This window comes from Somniosus microcephalus, unplaced genomic scaffold, assembly GCF_052327205.1.
Source record: "Somniosus microcephalus isolate GS21.2 unplaced genomic scaffold, FLI_Smic_1.0 unresolved_chr7, whole genome shotgun sequence".
Lineage (NCBI taxonomy): Eukaryota > Metazoa > Chordata > Chondrichthyes > Squaliformes > Somniosidae > Somniosus > Somniosus microcephalus.
In genome coordinates this window covers 29918364-29936485 of record NW_028225185.1, presented here as the reverse complement: position 1 = coordinate 29936485, position 18122 = coordinate 29918364, and the positions used below count along the sequence as shown (strand labels likewise).

Sequence of the window (18122 nt, the reverse complement as noted above, 5' to 3'; positions counted from 1 at the left end):
ACGTGTGGTCTAACCAAGGTATATGGAGACCAGAACTGTGCACAGTGCTCCAAGTGTGCTCTAACCAAGGTATATGGAGACCGGAACTGTGCACAGTGCTCCAAGTGTGGTCTAACCAAGGTATATGGAGACCAGAACTGTGCACAGTGCTCCAAGTGTGGTCTAACCAAGGTATATGGAGACCAGAACTGTGCATGGTGCTCCAAGTGTGGTCTAACCAAGGTATATGGAGACCAGAACTGTGCACGGCGCTCCAAGTGTGGTCTAACCGAGGTATATGGAGACCAGAGCTGTGCACAGTCCTCCAAGTGTGGTCTTACCAAGCTATATGGAGACCAGAACAGTACACGGTGCTCCAAGTGTGGTCTAACCAAGGTATATGGAGACCTGAACTGTGCACAGTGCTCCAAGTGTGGTCTAACCAAGGTATATGGAGACCAGAACTGTGCACAATGCTCCAAGTGTGGTCTAACCAAGGTATATGGAGACCAGAACTGTGCACAGTGCTCCAAGTGTGGTCTAACCAAGGTATATGGAGACCAGAACTGTGCGCGGTGCTCCAAGTGTGGTCTAACCGAGGTATATAGAGACCAGAACTGTGCACGGTGCTCCAAGTGTGGTCTAACCAAGGTATATGGAGACCAGAACTGTGCACAGTGCTCCAAGTGTGGTCTAATCAGGGCTCGATACAAGTTTAACATAACTTCTCAGTTTTCAATTCTATCCCTCTAGAAATGAACCCCAGTGCTTGTTTTTCATGGCCTTGTTAACCTGCATTTAATGCTTTGTGTATCTCTACCCCTGTTAAGTATGTGTATTGTATTGAACAATTAACACAAAGACTTAAACGTATAACTCAAACAGGTCTTTACTGGTTGGAGGTAGGGACTATACGTAGGTCTTTACTTCATGCCCACAGGCGGGAACTGAGGGGAGATCAGTACCCACAGTACTATTTATACCCCTATGGCCAGGAGTGGTACTGCGTATCACTACGCCCGACAAGTAGTGCAGTCCTGTCCATAGGTTCAAAGCAGCACACATATTACATACACAACATTCCTCCCTTCCTAGCTTTACATTCATCTCCCCATTTAACATAACGTAATAACATATATACATATATAACTTCAGGTTTACATAACAGAATAACATAGATACATAGATAACTTCATGTCAAAACAGATCACAGATTCAGTCTCTGCGGAAAACAGTTCACAGATTCAATCTCTGTGGTGTAGTCGGTTCACGTTGCTGGAGTGACTCATTCAATAGTCCTTCCATGGATTTAACAGTTTGAACTTCCGAACTGAATTGGCTCCGTTCGGAGGGACCACGTGTGTGATCTGGTAGAGGTAATAATGGTTCAGATGGGTCATCTTCTGTTTCGACTTTTCCTTTTCTGCTTCTTGGAGACTCTCTGGGCTCCACTGTCAGCTGCCAGCTGCATGCGCAGTTCCTCCTTCTCTTCCTCCTTTTTCCGTAGTAGAGCCACCTTCTCCCGATGTTCCGTAGACTTTCGGTGCTCCTCCATGATTTCTGTATGGTGGGAGTCGAAGTTACAAGTTGGGCAGGACAGGACATAGTAATATTCGGTGTCGTCCTGATCTAGGCCAGCGAGAGGGTCTTCTATTTCCTCCATACCCAGCTGGGCGTTAGCCAGCTTTTGTTCCAAGTCCAGACATCTTTCCTGAAGAGACTTCTTCATGCGTACCTCTTCATCCAGCTTTTTCTGGGCTTCCAGCAAGTCGTTTACTAATGACCTCATTTGAGATTTTACTACTTCAACTTCTTTTGGAGATTGATTGATCGGACTATTCAATCCCTCTACCGGAGCAGCTGTTTCAGCGGTCTGTTGTTCTACGTTGACGTGAGTCAGCGTACTTTTGGCATCCAAGGGCTGCTCTGTTGCAGTCATCTCAGTCTGTGTTGCCACCTCAGCTCTTCCAATAACCTTTGAGAGCTCCGAACCCCTTTCGTTTGAATATTGAAGTTCGTGTTCAAGTTTTTCCCATTTCAGAGTCCTGTCCTTCAGCATATGCAGGAGTTGGCTGACCGTTAACTCCTCTGACATCAGACGTTTTGTGTGCTCCTGCTCCATTTTCTCCATCAGCTGCTTCTGTTGTCTTTCCAGATTCTCCAACTCTATATCAAAGAACTCTTTCGTTGCATTCAACTCTTGCTCAAAACGGCGAAGCATTTGTTCTAATTGCTGTTGTAGTTTGAAATGGAGTTGAGTTCGAGCCCGGTGTCCCTCAGAAATGGGCACATCAGTAGACTTGCCAGACTCAGAATCCACAGTTAAACTATGTTGTTGTTGCTCAGTGGAATTCTGTGCTGAAACTTTGTCTTTTGCACCTGAGTTGGGCTTACCATCATCCGTTCCAGAGTCTGGGCCGACTATCTTCACCGAGTTCTCACTCGTTATTGTTTGTAGGAAATGCCAGTCCATATTCATTTTCCTAATCCACTCCCGTCCTAGTAGTGGAGAACCTCCTTCAGATATCACATATAAGTCCATTATTTGACTGTCTTCGCCCTTGTGGACCACTGCAACCTCTATTTTCCCGATGGGGTACACTCTTTGCCCCGTGTATGTTTTCAATATAATCCCCGTATCCTGTAGGGGAATATGTTGGAATAACTTTCCGTAATCTTTCTTATTTATGACCATCAATGCCGATCCAGTGTCCAATTCCAGTTTTACTTGGACTCCTTCTATCTGAAGAGTGACCCAAATTGTCTGGAGGTCTGCACCCTTACCAGCGTTGAGTACTCTTAAGCTAGCCAGTTCATTACAGCTTAAGCTAGCCAGTTCATTACTGCTAGCGTCTGAATCGGACTCCTGTTCGGTCACCTTGTGTACCTTTGCGTATTTTCCTTGCGGTGACTTCTTGTTGCTGGTCTTCTTCCCTGACCTGCATACTCTAGCTATATGTCCAAGCCTACCACAAGTTCTACATTCTTGGTTTTTAAACCAACACTGGTTCTGATCATGCGTTGTCTTTCCACAACGATAACATTTGCCAGAACTCACACCCAATTTGTGTGCACTGAGCTCCGGTGACCGTAGCTGCATTACTGCCGTGCCTCTCGCTGCGGCTTCGTGTGCTGCTGCCATAGTGACCGCCTTCTCAAGCGTCAGCTCATTCTCCTCGAGCAGTCGCTTTTGTGTATCCTGTTTAAATAAACCACACACAAATTTGTCTCGTAGTGCATCTGTCAGTCCCGTTCCAAACTGGCAATATTTCGCTAATTTACGCAATTCCAGCAAATATTCAGCATTGCTTTCATGCTATAGCTGCCTTCTGTCGTAAAATTTAAATCGTTCCGCTAGCATCAGCGGCGTGGGGTTTAGATGATCTTTCAGGACAGTAACAATCTCATCGAACGTCTTATCCGCCGGTTCATCTGGTGATAACAGGTGTTTCAATTGCCCGTATGTCTTCGCACCCATTAAATTTAATAATGTTAGAGCTTTATCTTGGTCACGAATTTTATTGGCCTTACAATAATTTTTTACTCTTTCAACATATATGGCCCAATCTTCGAGGTCACTATCAAAGGTGCTAATATTCCCGTGTTTAGGCATTGTAGATTTGCAATTTCTCAGATTTTATTTTGTTTACTTGTTATCAAAGATGGCGGCTTCCCGCTCTTGCCGTCGTCCTCCGCCCACAAAATGGCGGTTTTCCCGCGCTTGGCGGACTTCACCCGTCCCCCGACGCCATCTCCCTTCAGCCCCCGAGTGCGGCCCTTATCTTCGCCGCAATCGATAGCCCGCGCTGTGCACCGCGGCTCTCGCACCTTGAGCTTCTGCAGCCGCCGCGCCTTTCAGTCCGAGTGCGGCCCTTATCTTTGGTCCCGATCGCTGGCCCGCGCTGCGCCTCGCACTTGAAGCGGCTCCCGGCCTCTGGCTCACCCGCTCGCGCGGCTCTTGCTCGCTCCCTCCCGGGCTCTGGCTTACCCGCTGGCGCGTTTCACCGCGGCTCTTATCAGGGATTGCGATCGCCCTTATCTTCTCCAACTTCCCCAGCCCTGTCTTTGCAGCCGACGCTGCACGGCTTACCCCACCACCTAGGTTGAACAAGGAAACTGCAGAAAGACTTCTGTCAGTCGCTGGAAGCTGTCAGGATGGCTGCTGCACTCCAGTGCTCAGTCGCTGATGGAGGCTTCAGAGTCCTAAAGCCTGTCGCTTCTAGTGGGGTGGTGATGTTTGAAACTTCTCTTCAACTGCCGCAGGGTAAGAACCTGACTCGTCGCCAGTGTTAAGTATGTGTACTGTATTGAACAATTAACACAAAGACTTAAACGTATAACTCAAACAGGTCTTTACTGGTTGGAGGTAGGGACTATACGTAGGTCTTTACTTCATGCCCACAGGCGGGAACTGAGGGGAGATCAGTACCCACAGTACTATTTATACCCCTATGGCCAGGAGTGGTACTGCGTATCACTACGCCCGACAAGTAGTGCAGTCCTGTCCATAGGTTCAAAGTAGCACACATATTACATACACAACCCCTAGTTCCCTTTGCTCCTCTATCCCATTTAGAATCTCCAAGGAGGATGTGGCCTCCTTATTAATCCCACCAAAATGCCCCACCTCACACCATTCTATATTAGGGGCTCGTTATTGCACTGTATACATTCATTATCAGTCAGAAGGTTGTAGGTTCGAGTCCTACTCCAGGCCCATAATCCAGGCTGACAATCCCAGTGCGGTACTGAGGGAGCGCCGCACTGTCGGAGGGGCCAGTACTGAGGGAGCGCCGCACTGTCGGAGGGGTGGTACTGAGGGAGCGCCGCACTGTCGGAGGGGCCAGTACTGAGGGAGCGCCGCACTGTCGGAGGGGAGGTACTGAGGGAGCGCCGCACTGTCGGAGGGGCAGTACTGAGGGAGCGCCGCACTGTCGGAGGGGCGGTACTGAGGGAGCGCCGCACTGTCGGAGGGGCCAGTACTGAGGGAGCGCCGCACTGTCGGAGGGGTGGTACTGAGGGAGCGCCGCACTGTCGGAGGGGCAGTACTGAGGGAGTGCCGCACTGTCGGAGGGGCGGTACTGAGGGAGCGCCGCATTGTCGGAGGGGCGGTACTGAGGGAGCGCCGCACTGTCAGAGGGGCGGTACTGAGGGAGCGCCGCACTGTCGGAGGGGCCAGTACTGAGGGAGCGCCGCGCTGTCGGAGGGGTGGTACTGAGGGAGCGCCGCACTGTCAGAGGGGCGGTACTGAGGGAGCGCCGCACTGTCGGAGGGGCGGTACTGAGGGAGCGCCGCACTGTCGGAGGGGCGGTACTGAGGGAGCGCCGCACTGTCGGAGGGGCGGTACTGAGGGAGCGCCGCACTGTCGGAGGGGCAGTGCTGAGGGAGGGCCGCACTGTCGGAGGGGCGGTACTGAGGGAGTGCCGCACTGTCGGAGGGTCAGTACTGAGGGAGCGCCGCACTGTCGGAGGGGCGGAACTGATGGAGCGCCGCACTGTCGGAGGGGCGGTACTGAGGGAGCGCCGCACTGTCAGAGGGGCGGTACTGAGGGAGCGCCGCACTGTCGGAGGGGCAGTACTGAGGGAGCGCCGCACTGTCGGAGGGGCAGTACTGAGGGAGCGCCGCACTGTCGGAGGGGCGGGACTGAGGGAGCGCTGCACTGTCGGAGGGGCGGTACTGAGGGAGTGATGCACTGTTGGAGGGGCAGTACTGAGGGAGCACCGCACTGTAGGAGGGGCAGTACTGAGGGAGCACCGCATTGTCGGAGGGGCGGTACTGAGGGAGCGCCGCACTGTCGGAGGGGTGGTACTGAGGGAGCGCCGCACTGTCGGAGGGGCGGTACTGAGGGAGCGCCGCACTGTCGGAGGGGCGGTACTGAGGGAGCGCCGCACTGTCGGAGGGGCGGTACTGAGGGAGCGCCGCACTGTCGGAGGGGCAGTACTGAGGGAGCGCCGCACTGTCAGAGGAGCGGTACTGAGGGAGTGCCGCACTGTCGGAGAGGGCGGTACTGAGGGAGCGCCGCACTGTCGGCTGGGCAGTACTGAGGGAGCGCCGCACTGTCGGAGGGGCAGTACTGAGGAAGTGCCGCACTGTCGGAGGTGCCATCTTTCAGATGGGACGTTAAACCGAGGCCCCGTCTGCTCTCTCAGGTGGATGTAAAAGATCCCACGGCCACTATTGGAAGAAGGGCGGGGGGGAGTTCTCCCCGGTGTCCTGGGGCCAATATTTATCCCTCAACCAACATCACTAAAAAACAGATGATCTGCTCATTTATCACATTGCTGTTTGTGGGAGCTTGCTGTGCGCTAATTGGCTGATGCGTTTCCCACATTACAACAGTGACCACACTTCAAAAAAAGTCGTTCATTGGCTGTGAAGCGCTCGAGCCGTCCTGAGGTTGGTGAAAGGCGCTGGAGAAATATGCGAGTCCTTTCTTACTGTAAAGGGGTTTAATCGTGTGTTCTTTTTCAGGAGGGGAAGTTGGTATGGGAACAGGAACTGTACAACCAGATCAGCTACTCCACACCTCGGCCATACTTCCACACATTCACGGCTGACGTAAGTCGATGCTTTTTGGCCGGAAGGACGAGTGAAGCAATATGAACTAATGGGTACAATCCTAAAGCGGGTGCAGGAACAGAGTCCTGGGGGTGTACGTACACAAGTCTTCGAACGTGGCAGGACCTGTTGAGAAGGCTGTTAAACAAAGCACTCGGGATCCTTGGCTTTATCAATAGAGGCATAGAGTAGAGAGGTGAGGAAGTTATTCTAAACCCTTTACCAATCACTGGTTAGGCCTCAGCTGGAGTATTGTGTCCAATTCTGGGCACCGCACTTTAGGAAGGATGTCAAGGACCTTGGAGAGGGTGCGGAGGAGATTGACCAGAATGGTACCAGGGATGAGGGACTTCAGTGACGTGGAGAGACTGGAGAAGCTGGGATTGTTCTCCTTGGAGCAGAGAAGGTTAAGGGGAGATTGACCAGAATGGTACCAGGGATGAGGGACTTCAGTGATGTGGAGAGACTGGAGAAGCTGGGGTTGTTCTCCTTGGAGCAGAGAAGGTTAAGGGGAGATTGACCAGAATGGTACCAGGGATGAGGGACTTCAGTGATGTGGAGAGACTGGAGAAGCTGGGATTGTTCTCCTTAGAGCAGAGAAGGTTAAGGGGAGATTGACCAGAATGGTACCAGGGATGAGGGACTTCAGTGATGTGGAGAGACTGGAGAAGCTGGGATTGTTCTCCTTGGAGCAGAGAAGGTTAATGGGAGATTGACCAGAATGGTACCGGGGATGAGGGACTTCAGTGATGTGGAGAGACTGGAGAAGCTGGGATTGTTCTCCTTGGAGCAGAGAAGGTTAAAGGGAGATTGACCAGAATGGTACCAGGGATGAGGGACTTCAGTGATGTGGAGAGACTGGAGAAGCTGGGGTTGTTCTCCTTAGAGCAGAGAAGGTTAAGGGGAGGTTTAATAGAGGTGTTCAAAATCATGAAGGGTTTTGATGGAGTAAATAAGGAGAAACTGTTCCCAGTGTCAGGAGGGTCGGTAACCAGAGGACACAGATTGAAGATAATCGGTAAAAGAACCAGAGGGGAGATGAGGAGAATGTTTTTACGCAGCGAGTTGTTGTGATCTGGAACGCGCTGCCTGAAAGGGCGGTGAGAGCAGATTCAATAGTAACTTTCAAAAGGGGAATTGGAGAAATACCAGAAGTGGAAAAACGTGCCGGGCTGTGGGGAAAGAGCAGGGGGGAGTGGGACTAATTGGAGAGCTCGTTCAAAGAGCCGGCACAGGCACGATGGGCCGAATGGCCTCCTTCTGTGCTGTGTGAATTTAGTGTTCGCTCAAACATGGTCCGAGCGAGACATGGACTTCACAAGGTGGTGTTGCATTGTCTTTGACCATCGGCAGTCCCTCCTGCCTCTGGTTCCTGCCATTCTTGTGTCTGATAATATCCCCTGTCCCGTGTGCAGTCGGATAGAACATTCAGGTCTGGCCCTCACCTTTCCAAATGTCCAGTTTCTGTGAGAAACTGTGAGAGGTGCAGGGATCATTATCCCTTCCAAAGAGGGAGACGCGAATAGAAGGATATGCTGAGAGGGTGAGATGAAGAGGGGTGGGAGGAGGAGGCTCGTGTGGACCATAAACATGGTCCTTGGTGCATGTTTAAACATAAGGCTTGGTCCAAACATGGACAAAGGAGCTGAATTCCAGAGGCGAGGTGAGAGTGACTGCCCTCGACATCCAGGCAGCATTTGACCGAATGTGGCATCAAGGAGCCCCAGTAAAACTGAAGTCAATGGGAATCAGGGGGAAAACTCTCCACTGGCTCCTAGCTCAAAGGAAGATGGTTGAGTTGGTTGGAGGTCAATCATCTCAGCCCCCACGACATCGCTGCAGGAGTTCCTCAGGGCAGTGTCCTAGGCCCAGCCATCTTCAGCTGCTTCATCAATGACCTTCCCCCCAACATAAGGTCAGAAATGGGGATGTTCGCTGATGACTGCAGAGTGTTCAGCGCCATTCGCAACTCCTCAGATAATGAAGCAGTCCGTGCCCGCATGCAACAAGACCTGGATGACGTTCAGGTTTGTGCTGATAAGTGGCAGGTAACATTCGCGCTGCACAAGTGCCAGGCAATGACTGTCTCCAACAAGCGAGAGTCTAACCACCGCCCCTTGACATTCAACGGCATTACCATCGCCGAATCCCCCACCATCAACATCCTGGGGGGTCACCACTGACCAGAAACTTAACTGGACCAGCCACATAAATACTGTGGCTACAAGAACAGGTCAGAGGCTGGGTATTCTGCGGCGAGTGTCTCACCTCCTGACTCCCCAAAGCCTTTCCACCATCTACAAGGCACAAGTCAGGAATGTGATGGAATACTCTCCACTTGCCTGGATGAGTTGCAGCTCCAACAACACTCAAGAAGCTCGACACCATCCAGGACAAAGCAGCCCGCTTGATCGGCACCCCATCCACCACCTTAAACATTCACTCCCTCCACCACCGGCGCACCGTGGCTGCAGTGTGCACCAGCTACAAGATGCACTGCAGCAACTTGCCAAGGCTTCTTCGGCAGCACCTCCCAAACCCGCCACCTCTTCCACCTAGAAGGACAAGGGCAGCAGGCGCACGGGAACAGCGCCACCTCCAAGTTCCCCTCCAAGTCACACACACCATCCTGACTTGGAAATATATCGGCCGTTCCTTCATCGTCGCTGGGTCAAAATCCCGGAACTCCCTCCCTAACAGCGCTGTGGGAGCACCTTCACCACACGGGACTGCAGCGGCTCAAGAAGGCGGCTCACCACCACCTTCTCGAGGGCGATTAGGGATGGGCAATAAATGCTGGCCTTGCCAGCGACGCCCACATCCCTTAAATGAATTAAAATAAAACCCAGAGTGTGATGAGAATGTGGAACTCGCTACCACAGGGAGTGATCGAGGCGAATAGCAGAGATGCCTTTAAGGGGAAGCTGGATAAACACATGAGGGAGAAAGGAATAGATGGAGATGGTGACGGGGTGAGATGAAGAGGGGGCGGGAGGAGGCTCGTGTGGAGCAGAAACACAATGGCCTATTTCTGTGCTGTACGCTGAATGTAATTCGATGTACACATGTTGGCCCCTCTCTGGGCGGTTTATAATCTGGATCCATTCTCTCTTGTCCACAGGACTGTGAGGCCGGTCTAAACTTCGCTGACGAGCATGAAGCTGGATTATTTTACGGCATTATCGAAGAAAAGATCAGACAGAGGCAATCGAGACAGGGTGAGGGGCGATCGAGACAAGGTGAGGGGCGATCGAGGCAGAGCGAGGGCGTGGGAGGCAGAGCGAGGGCGTGGGAGGAGAGCGAGTGCGTGGGAGGCAGAGCGAGGGCGTGGGAGGCAGAGCGAGGGCGTGGGAGGCAGAGCGAGGGCGTGGGAGGCAGAGCGAGGGCGTGGGAGGCAGAGCGAGGGCGTGGGAGGCAGAGCGAGGGCGTGGGAGGCAGAGCGAGGGCGTGGGAGGCAGAGCGAGGGCGTGGGAGGCAGAGCGAGGGCGTGGGAGGCAGAGCGAGGGCGTGGGAGGCAGAGCGAGGGCGTGGGAGGCAGAGCGAGGGCGTGGGAGGCAGAGCGAGGGCGTGGGAGGCAGAGCGAGGGCGTGGGAGGCAGAGCGAGGGCGTGGGAGGCAGAGCGAGGGCGTGGGAGACAGAGCGAGGGCGTGGGAGACAGAGCGAGGGCGTGGGAGACAGAGCGAGGGCGTGGGAGACAGAGCGAGGGCGTGGGAGACAGAGCGAGGGTGTGGGAGATAGAGCGAGGGTGTGGGAGACAGAGCGAGGGTGTGGGAGATAGAGCGAGGGTGTGGGAGATAGAGCGAGGGTGTGGGAGATAGAGCGAGGGTGTCGGAGATAGAGCGAGGGTGTCGGAGATAGAGCGAGGGTGTCGGAGATAGGGCGAGGGTGTGGGAGATAGGGCGAGGGTGTGGGGGATAGGGCGAGGGTGTGGGGGATAGGGCGAGGGTGTGGGGGATAGAGCGAGGGTGTCGGAGACAGAGCGAGGGTGTGGGAGAGAGAGCGAGGGTGTGGGAGAGAGAGCGAGGGTGTGGGAGAGAGAGCGAGGGTGTGGGAGAGAGAGCGAGGGTGTGGGAGAGAGAGCGAGGGTGTGGGAGAGAGAGCGAGGGTGTGGGAGAGAGAGCGAGGGTGTGGGAGAGAGAGCGAGGGTGTGGGAGAGAGAGCGAGGGTGTGGGAGAGAGAGCGAGGGTGTGGGAGAGAGAGCGAGGGTGTGGGAGAGAGAGCGAGGGTGTGGGAGAGAGAGCGAGGGTGTCGGAGATAGAGCGAGGGTGTCGGAGATAGAGCGAGGGTGTCGGAGATTCTCAGGGCGCGGCTGGTTCTGGACCCAAGTGCAGACAGATGAGGCGAGAAGCAGGTATGCAGTCTTAAATAAAAGTACTTTACTAGAATCACACAGGTAAACAGTTACAAACATAGGAGCTCAAGACAAGCTACCACTAGGCAAACGGCTTGTCAAGACTGAGCTCAAGACAAGCTACCACAGGCTAACGGCTTGTCAAGATAGGAACTCAAGACAAGCTACCACTAGGCAACCGGCTTGTCAAGACTGAGCACCTTGTCAAGACTGAGCACAGAGGGAAGAAACCACAGAACTTAAATACAAGCAAAAACAGGTGAAACCAATAAACCTGATAAAAGGCAGTTAAGTAATAAACACAGGAGAAACTAGTTACAATTAACAAAGGGAAACAAACAAGTGAAGGTGCCATCTAGGGGTTACTGAAGGAACTGACCGGCACCCTCACAGGAGATAGAGCGAGGGTGTGGGAGATAGAGCGAGGGTGCGGGAGATAGAGCGAGGGTGCGGGAGATAGAGCGAGGGTGCGGGAGATAGAGCGAGGGTGTCGGGGATAGAGCGAGGGTGTCGGGGATAGAGCGAGGGTGTGGGGGATAGAGCGAGGGCGCGGGAGATGGAGCGAGGGCGCGGGAGCTGGAGCGAGGGCGCGGGAGATGGAGCGAGGGCGTGGGAGATGGAGCGAGGGTGTGGGAGATAGAGCGAGGGTGTCGGAGATAGAGCGAGGGTGTCGGAGATAGGGTGAGGGGTCAATAAAAGTAACGATGTCTTGCTACAATTATACAGGGCCTTGGTGAGACCACACCTGGAGTACTGGGCACAGTTCTGGTCTCCTTATCTGAGGAAGGATATACTCGCCTTGGAGGCGGTGCAATGAAGATTCACTAGATTGATTCCTGGGATGAGAGGGCTGTCCTGTGAGGAGAGATTGTGTAGAATGGGCCTATACTCTCTGGAGTTTAGAAGAATGAGAGGTGATCTCATTGAAACATACAAGATTCTGAGGGGGGATTGACAGGGTAGATGCTCAGAGGCTGTTTCCCCCCTGGCTGGAGAGTCTAGAACCAGGGGTCACAGTCTCAGGATAAGGGGTCGGCCATTTTGGACTGAGATGAGGAGGAATTTCTTCACCCAGAGGGCGGTGAATCTTTGGAATTCTCTGCCCCAGAGGGCTGTGGAGGCTCAGTCGTTGAGTCTATTCAAGGCTGAGATCAACTGGAGTATTGCGTCCAGTTCTGGTCACCACACTTTAGGAAGGATGTGAAGGTCCTTGAGAGGGTGCGGAGGAGATTTACCAGAATGGTTCCGGGGATGGGGGATCTTAGCTACCAGGACAGGTTGGAGAAGCTGGATTGGTTTTCATTGGAGCAAAGGAGGTTGCGGGGTGATTTGATCGAGGTGTACAAGATTATGACAGGTTTGGACAGGCTAGATGGGGAAAGGCTGTTCCCACTAGTTGATGGTACAAGGACTAGGGGACACAGATTTAAGGTTTTGGGCAAGAGATACAGCGGGGGATGTGAGGAAAAACTTTTTTACGCAGCGAGTGGTGAGGACCTGGAACTCGCTGCCGAGGGAAGTGGTGGAAGTGGAGACACTCGATGTTTTCAAGGGGAGGCTGGATAGGCACTCGAGGGGAATAAACTTACAGGGCTACAGGGATAGAGCAGGGGAATGGGACTGACTGGATTGGCTCTACAGAGAGCCGGCACGGACTCGATGGGCCGAATGGCCTCCTTCTGTGCCGTTATGTCTCTGTGATTGATTTTTGGAATCGAGGGATATGGGGATCGGGCGGGAAAGTGGAGTTGAGGTCGAAGATCAGCCGTGATCTCATTGAATGGCGGAGCAGGCTCGAGGGGCCGAATGGCCGACTCCTGCTCCTAATTCTTATGTTCTGAAAAGTTGAGGATTGGGGTCGGTCCTGCGCATTCAGGGACCCCCAACCTGATTAATCGGGTGAAAGCCGTGGCCATTTCCTAGCATGTTCTTTGATGCGAGCTCTTTATGCCTCCCTCTTTTTCTAGAGAGACATCAGCCCGGACCCCCTCCTCCGCCCCAGCTCTCCGAGGGTAAGTAACGCATCTTTACTCCGACTGTTCAGTAAGTTCCCAAGAAGGGTAGTAGGGATAAACCAGGGAATTACAGGCCAGTCAGCATGACATCAGTGGTAGGGAAATTATTGGAAAAAATTCTGAGGGACAGAATTAGTCGCCACTTGGAGAGGCAAGGATTAATCAGGGATAGTCAGCATGGCTTTGTCAGGGAGAGATCATGTCTGACCAATTTGACTGAATTTTTCGAGGGGGTGACTAGGTGTGTGGATGAGGGTAGTGCAGTCGATGTAGTCTACATGGACTTCAGTAAGGCTTTTGACAAAGTCCCACATGGGAGACTGGTCAAGAAGGTAAGAGCCCATGGAATCCAGGGCAATTTGGCACATTGGATCCAAAATTGGCTTAGTGGCAGGAGGCAGAGGGTGATGGTCGAAGGTTGTTTTTGTGACTGGAAGCCTGTGGCCAGTGGTGTACCGCAGGGATCGGTGCTGGGTCCCTTTGCTGTTTGTAGTGTACATTAATGATTTAGATATGAATGTCGGAGGTATGATCAGTAAGTTTGCAGATGACACGAAAATTGGTGGAGTGGTAAATAGCGAGGAGGGAAGCCTCAGTTTGCAGGACGATATAGACGGGATGGTCAGATGGGCAGAACAGTGGCAAATGGAATTTAACCCTGAAAAGTGTGAGGTGATGCATTTTGGGAGGACTAACAAGGCAAGGGAATACACAATGAATGGTAGGACCCTAGGAAGGACAGAGGATCAGAGGGACCTTGGTGTACATGTACATAGATCCCTGAAGGCAGCAGGACAGGTAGATAAGGTGGTTAAAAAGGCATATGGGATACTTGCCTTCATTAGCCGAGGCATAGAATATAAGAGCAGGGAGGTTATGATGGAGCTGTACAAAACGCTGGTTAGGCCACAGCTGGAATACTGTGTGCAGTTCTGGTCGCCACACTATAGGAAGGATGTGATTGCATTGGAGAGGGTGCAGAGGAGATTCACCAGGATGTTACCTGGGCTGGAGCACTTCAGCTATGAAGAGAGACTGGACAGGCTGGGGTTGTTTTCCTTAGAGCAGAGAAGGCTGAGGGGGGGAACCTGATTGAGGTGCACAAAATTATGAGGGGCATAGATAGGGTAGATAGAAAGGAACTTTTCCCCTTAGTAGAGGGGTCAATAACCAGGGGGCAGAGTTTCAAGGTAAGGGGCAGGAGGTTTAGAGGGGATTTGAGGAAAAACTTTTTCACCCAGAGGGTGGTTGGAATCTGGAACTCACTGCCTGAAAGGGTGGTGGAGGCAGGAACCCTCACAACATTCAAGAAGCATTTAGACGAGCACTTGAAACGCCACAGCATATAAGGCTACGGACCAAGTGCTAGAAAATGGGATTAAAATAGACAGGGCTTGATGGCCGGCGCGGACACGATGGGCCGAAGGGCCTCTTACTATGCTGTGTAACTCTATGACTCTATGATGAGCTAGCTGCCATTCTCTGACCACGGGAATAACCCCCCTTCCCACAACCCTCCCTCCGCTGGGTCCCGGCTCTGCCTACTTATGCCAGCTTCGCTTACCAGTCCGGTTGGCAGGCACGGCACGTCAGGTCAGCCGTGCTCTGCCGCTATGGCGCCACTGCGGACCCCGATACTCGGGGCCCCATTCTGCCAGTCGCCCTTCGCCCCCACACCCTCTCTCTCTGGCAGGACAGTGACCATCTCCAGCAAGAGAGAGTCCAACCACCTCCTCTTGACATTCAACGGCATTACCATCGCCGAATCCCCCACCATCAACATCCTGGGGGTCACCATTAACCAGAAACTTAACTGGACCAGCCACATAAATACTGTGGCTACAAGAGCAGGTCAGAGGCTAGGTATTCTGCGGCGAGTGTCTCACCTCCTGACTCCCCAAAGCCTTTCCACCATCTACAAGGCACAAGTCAGGAGTGTGATGGAACACTCTCCATTTGCCTGGATGAGTGCAGCTCCAACAACACTCGAGAAGCTCGACACCATCCAGGACAAAGCAGCCCGCTTGATCGGCACCCCGTCCACCACCTTAAACGTTCACTCCCTCCACCACCGGCGCACCGTGGCTGCAGTGTGGACCATCTACAAGATGCACTGCAGCAACTCGCCAAGGCTTCTTCGGCAGCACCTCCCAAACCCGCGACCTCTTCCACCTAGAAGGACAAGGGCAGCAGGCGCACGGGAACACCACCACCTCCAAGTTCCCCCCCAAGTCACACACCATCCTGACTTGGAAATATATCGGCCGTTCCTTCATCGTCGCTGGGTCAAAATCCTGGAACTCCCTCCCTAACAGCGCTGTGGGAGCACCTTCACCACACGGACTGCAGCGGTTCAAGAAGGCGGCTCACCACCACCTTCTCGAGGGGCGATTAGGGGATGGGCAATAAATGCCGGCCTGGCCAGCGATGCCCACATCCCAGTCAATGAATTTTTTAAAAAGGGGGGTGGCATTAAACGTGAGCCTGTTGACACGCCTCCCGCGCCCCAGGTCTCCGCCCTCTCCTGATTCTCCAGTCGGGAGCGTAGTTTCACAACCCCCCCCCCCCAGTGACCTGGAATGGCATCTGACATGAATCAACTGAGCGGCCAGGGAGAGTATAAATACTCGGGCACGGGCCCAGCTTGCGCAGGACATTCTTAACAGGAACTAGTGAAGGACACAACTAGACCTCCATGTTGTAAAACAGTTGATCAAAGCTTTGTTTAACGCTTAGACCAAGTGCCTAGTAGTTTCCTTACGTCAGCGTCGGCCCCCTCAAACAGCTCAACCGTGATGCCGCTGCAGTCGAATATCCCACGTCACGAACGGGGACACTTTGGCCAGGCCCCAGACACCAGGGTCCCAAGACAAAGTTGTGGGGAGGCAGGTGAACCTGGGGGGGGGGGGGGGGGGGGGGGGGGTGAACGCGAAGGAGGAGCGGCGTCGCTAACGGTCGATAATTAAAGCCCCGTCTGTCTCTCCACAGGTCGGAGGTTGTCAGTGCTCCTGCCCCAGGTCCCCCCGGCCGAATCGAGCGGTGAGTGGCGCCAACAGGCGGGCAGATTAATCCGCGCCATCCGTCCCAGACTTATCATAGGATAGTAAGGCACAAAAAGAGGCCGTTCGGCCCGTCGAGTCTGCGCCCGCTCTTGCGAAGAGCAATCCAGTCAGTCCCACTCCCGCCCCGCTCTTTCCCCATATCTTGCAATTGTTTCTCCTTTGAGTATTTCTCCAATTCCCTTCTGAAGGCTCCTATTGAATCTGCTCCCACCGCCCTTTCAGGCAGCGCGTTCCAGATCACAACAACTCGCTGCGTAAAAAACATTCTCCTCATCTCCCCTCTGGTTCTTTTACCAATTATCTTCAATCTGTGTCCTCTGGTTACCGACCCTCCTGCCACTGGAAACAGTTTCTCCTTATTTACTCCATCAAATCCCTTCATGATTTTGAACACCTCGATTAAATCTCCCCTTAACCTTCTCTGCTCTAAGGAGAACAACCCCAGCTTCTCCAATCTCTCCACATCACTGAAGTCCCTCATCCCTGGTACCATTCTGGTCAATCTCCCCTTAACCTTCTCTGCTCTAAGGAGAACAACCCCAGCTTCTCCACATCACTGAAGTCCCTCATCCCTGGTACCATTCTGGTCAATCTCCCCTTAACCTTCTCTGCTCGAAGGAGAACAACCCCAGCTCCTCCAGTCTCTCCACATCACTGAAGTCCCTCATCCCTGGTACCATTCTGGTCAATCTCCCCTTAACCTTCTCTGCTCTAAGGAGAACAATCTCAGCTTCTCCAGTCTCTCCACATCACTGAAGTCCCTCATCCCTGGTACCATTCTGGTCAATCTCCCCTTCACCTTCTCTGCTCTAAGGAGAACAATCCCAGCTTCTCCAGTCTCTCCACATCACTGAAGTCCCTCATCCCTGGTACCATTCTGGTCAATCTCCCCTTAACCTTCTCTGCTCTAAGGAGAACAACCCCAGCTTCTCCAGTCTCTCCACATCACTGAAGTCCCTCATCCCTGGTACCATTCTGGTCAATCTCCCCTTAACCTTCTCTGCTCTAAGGAGAACAACCCCAGCTTCTCCAGTCTCTCCACGTCACTGAAGTCCCGTTCACCCATCTCCCCCGCCTCTGTGCTCGCTGACCTACATTGGCTCCCGGTCCAGCAACGCCTCGATTTTAGAATTCTCCATCCTCGTCTTCAAATCCCTCCGTGGCCTCCTCACCCCCTCCCTATCTCTGTAGCCTCCTCCAGCCCCGTCAACTCTCCCTATCTCTGTAACCTCCTCCAGCCCCGTCAACCCTCCCTATCTCTGTAATCTCCTCCAGCCCCCTACACCCCTCCCTACCTCTGTAACCTCCTCCAGCCCCTACACCCCTCCCTATCTCTGTAACCTCCTCCAGCCCCGTCAACCCTCCCTATCACTGTAACCTCCTCCAGCCCCTACAACCCTCCCTATCTCTGTAATCTCCTCCAGCCCCCTACAACCCTCCCTATCTCTGTAACCTCCTCCAGCTCCCTACACCCCTCCCTATCTCTGTAACCTCCTCCAGCCCCTACAACCCTCCCTATCTCTGTAACCTCCTCCAGCCCCTACAGCCCTCCCTATCTCTGTAACCTCCTCCAGCTCTCTACACCCCTCCCTATCTCTGTAACCTCCTCCAGCTCCCTACACCCCTCCCTATCTCTGTAACCTCCTCCAGCTCCCTACACCCCTCCCTATCTCTGTAACCTCCTCCAGCCCCTACAACCCTCCCTATCTCTGTAACCTCCTCCAGCTCTCTACACCCCTCCCTATCTCTGTAACCTCCTCCAGCTCCCTACACCCCTCCCTATCTCTGTAACCTCCTCCAGCTCCCTACACCCCTCCCTATCTCTGTAACCTCCTCCAGCCCCTACAACCCTCCCTATCTCTGTAACCTCCTCCAGCCCCTACAACCCTCCCTATCTCTGTAACCTCCTCCAGCCCCTACAACCCTCCCTATCGCTGTAACCTCCTCCAGCCCCTACAACTCTCCCTGTCTCTGTAACCTCCTCCAGCCCCTACACCCCTCCCTATCTCTGTAACCTCCTCCAGCCCCTACAATCGTCCCTATCTCTGTAACCTCCTCCAGCCCCTACAACCCTCCCTCTCTGTAACCTCCTCCAGCCCCTACAACCCTCCCTATCTGTGTAACCTCCTCCAGCCCCTACACCCCTCCCTATCTCTG

The 18122-nt window shown here is 53.5% G+C and overlaps 1 protein-coding gene across 2 annotated transcripts in view; it reads left to right on the top strand.

Annotated features, from left to right (window-relative positions):
• wasb (WASP actin nucleation promoting factor b) overlaps positions 1–18122 on the top strand; it is a 48871-nt gene that overhangs the window by 7013 nt on the left and 23736 nt on the right. The window contains exons 3-6 of one of the 2 annotated variants that reach the window (XM_085978860.1): positions 6451–6537; positions 9659–9776; positions 12856–12900; positions 15892–15942. In XM_085978860.1, coding sequence (XP_085834986.1) covers positions 6451–6537; positions 9659–9776; positions 12856–12900; positions 15892–15942 — 301 coding nt within the window. The remainder of the gene's footprint in view (positions 1–6450; positions 6538–9658; positions 9777–12855; positions 12901–15891; positions 15943–18122) is intronic. The other variant, XM_085978861.1, reaches the window with a different exon arrangement.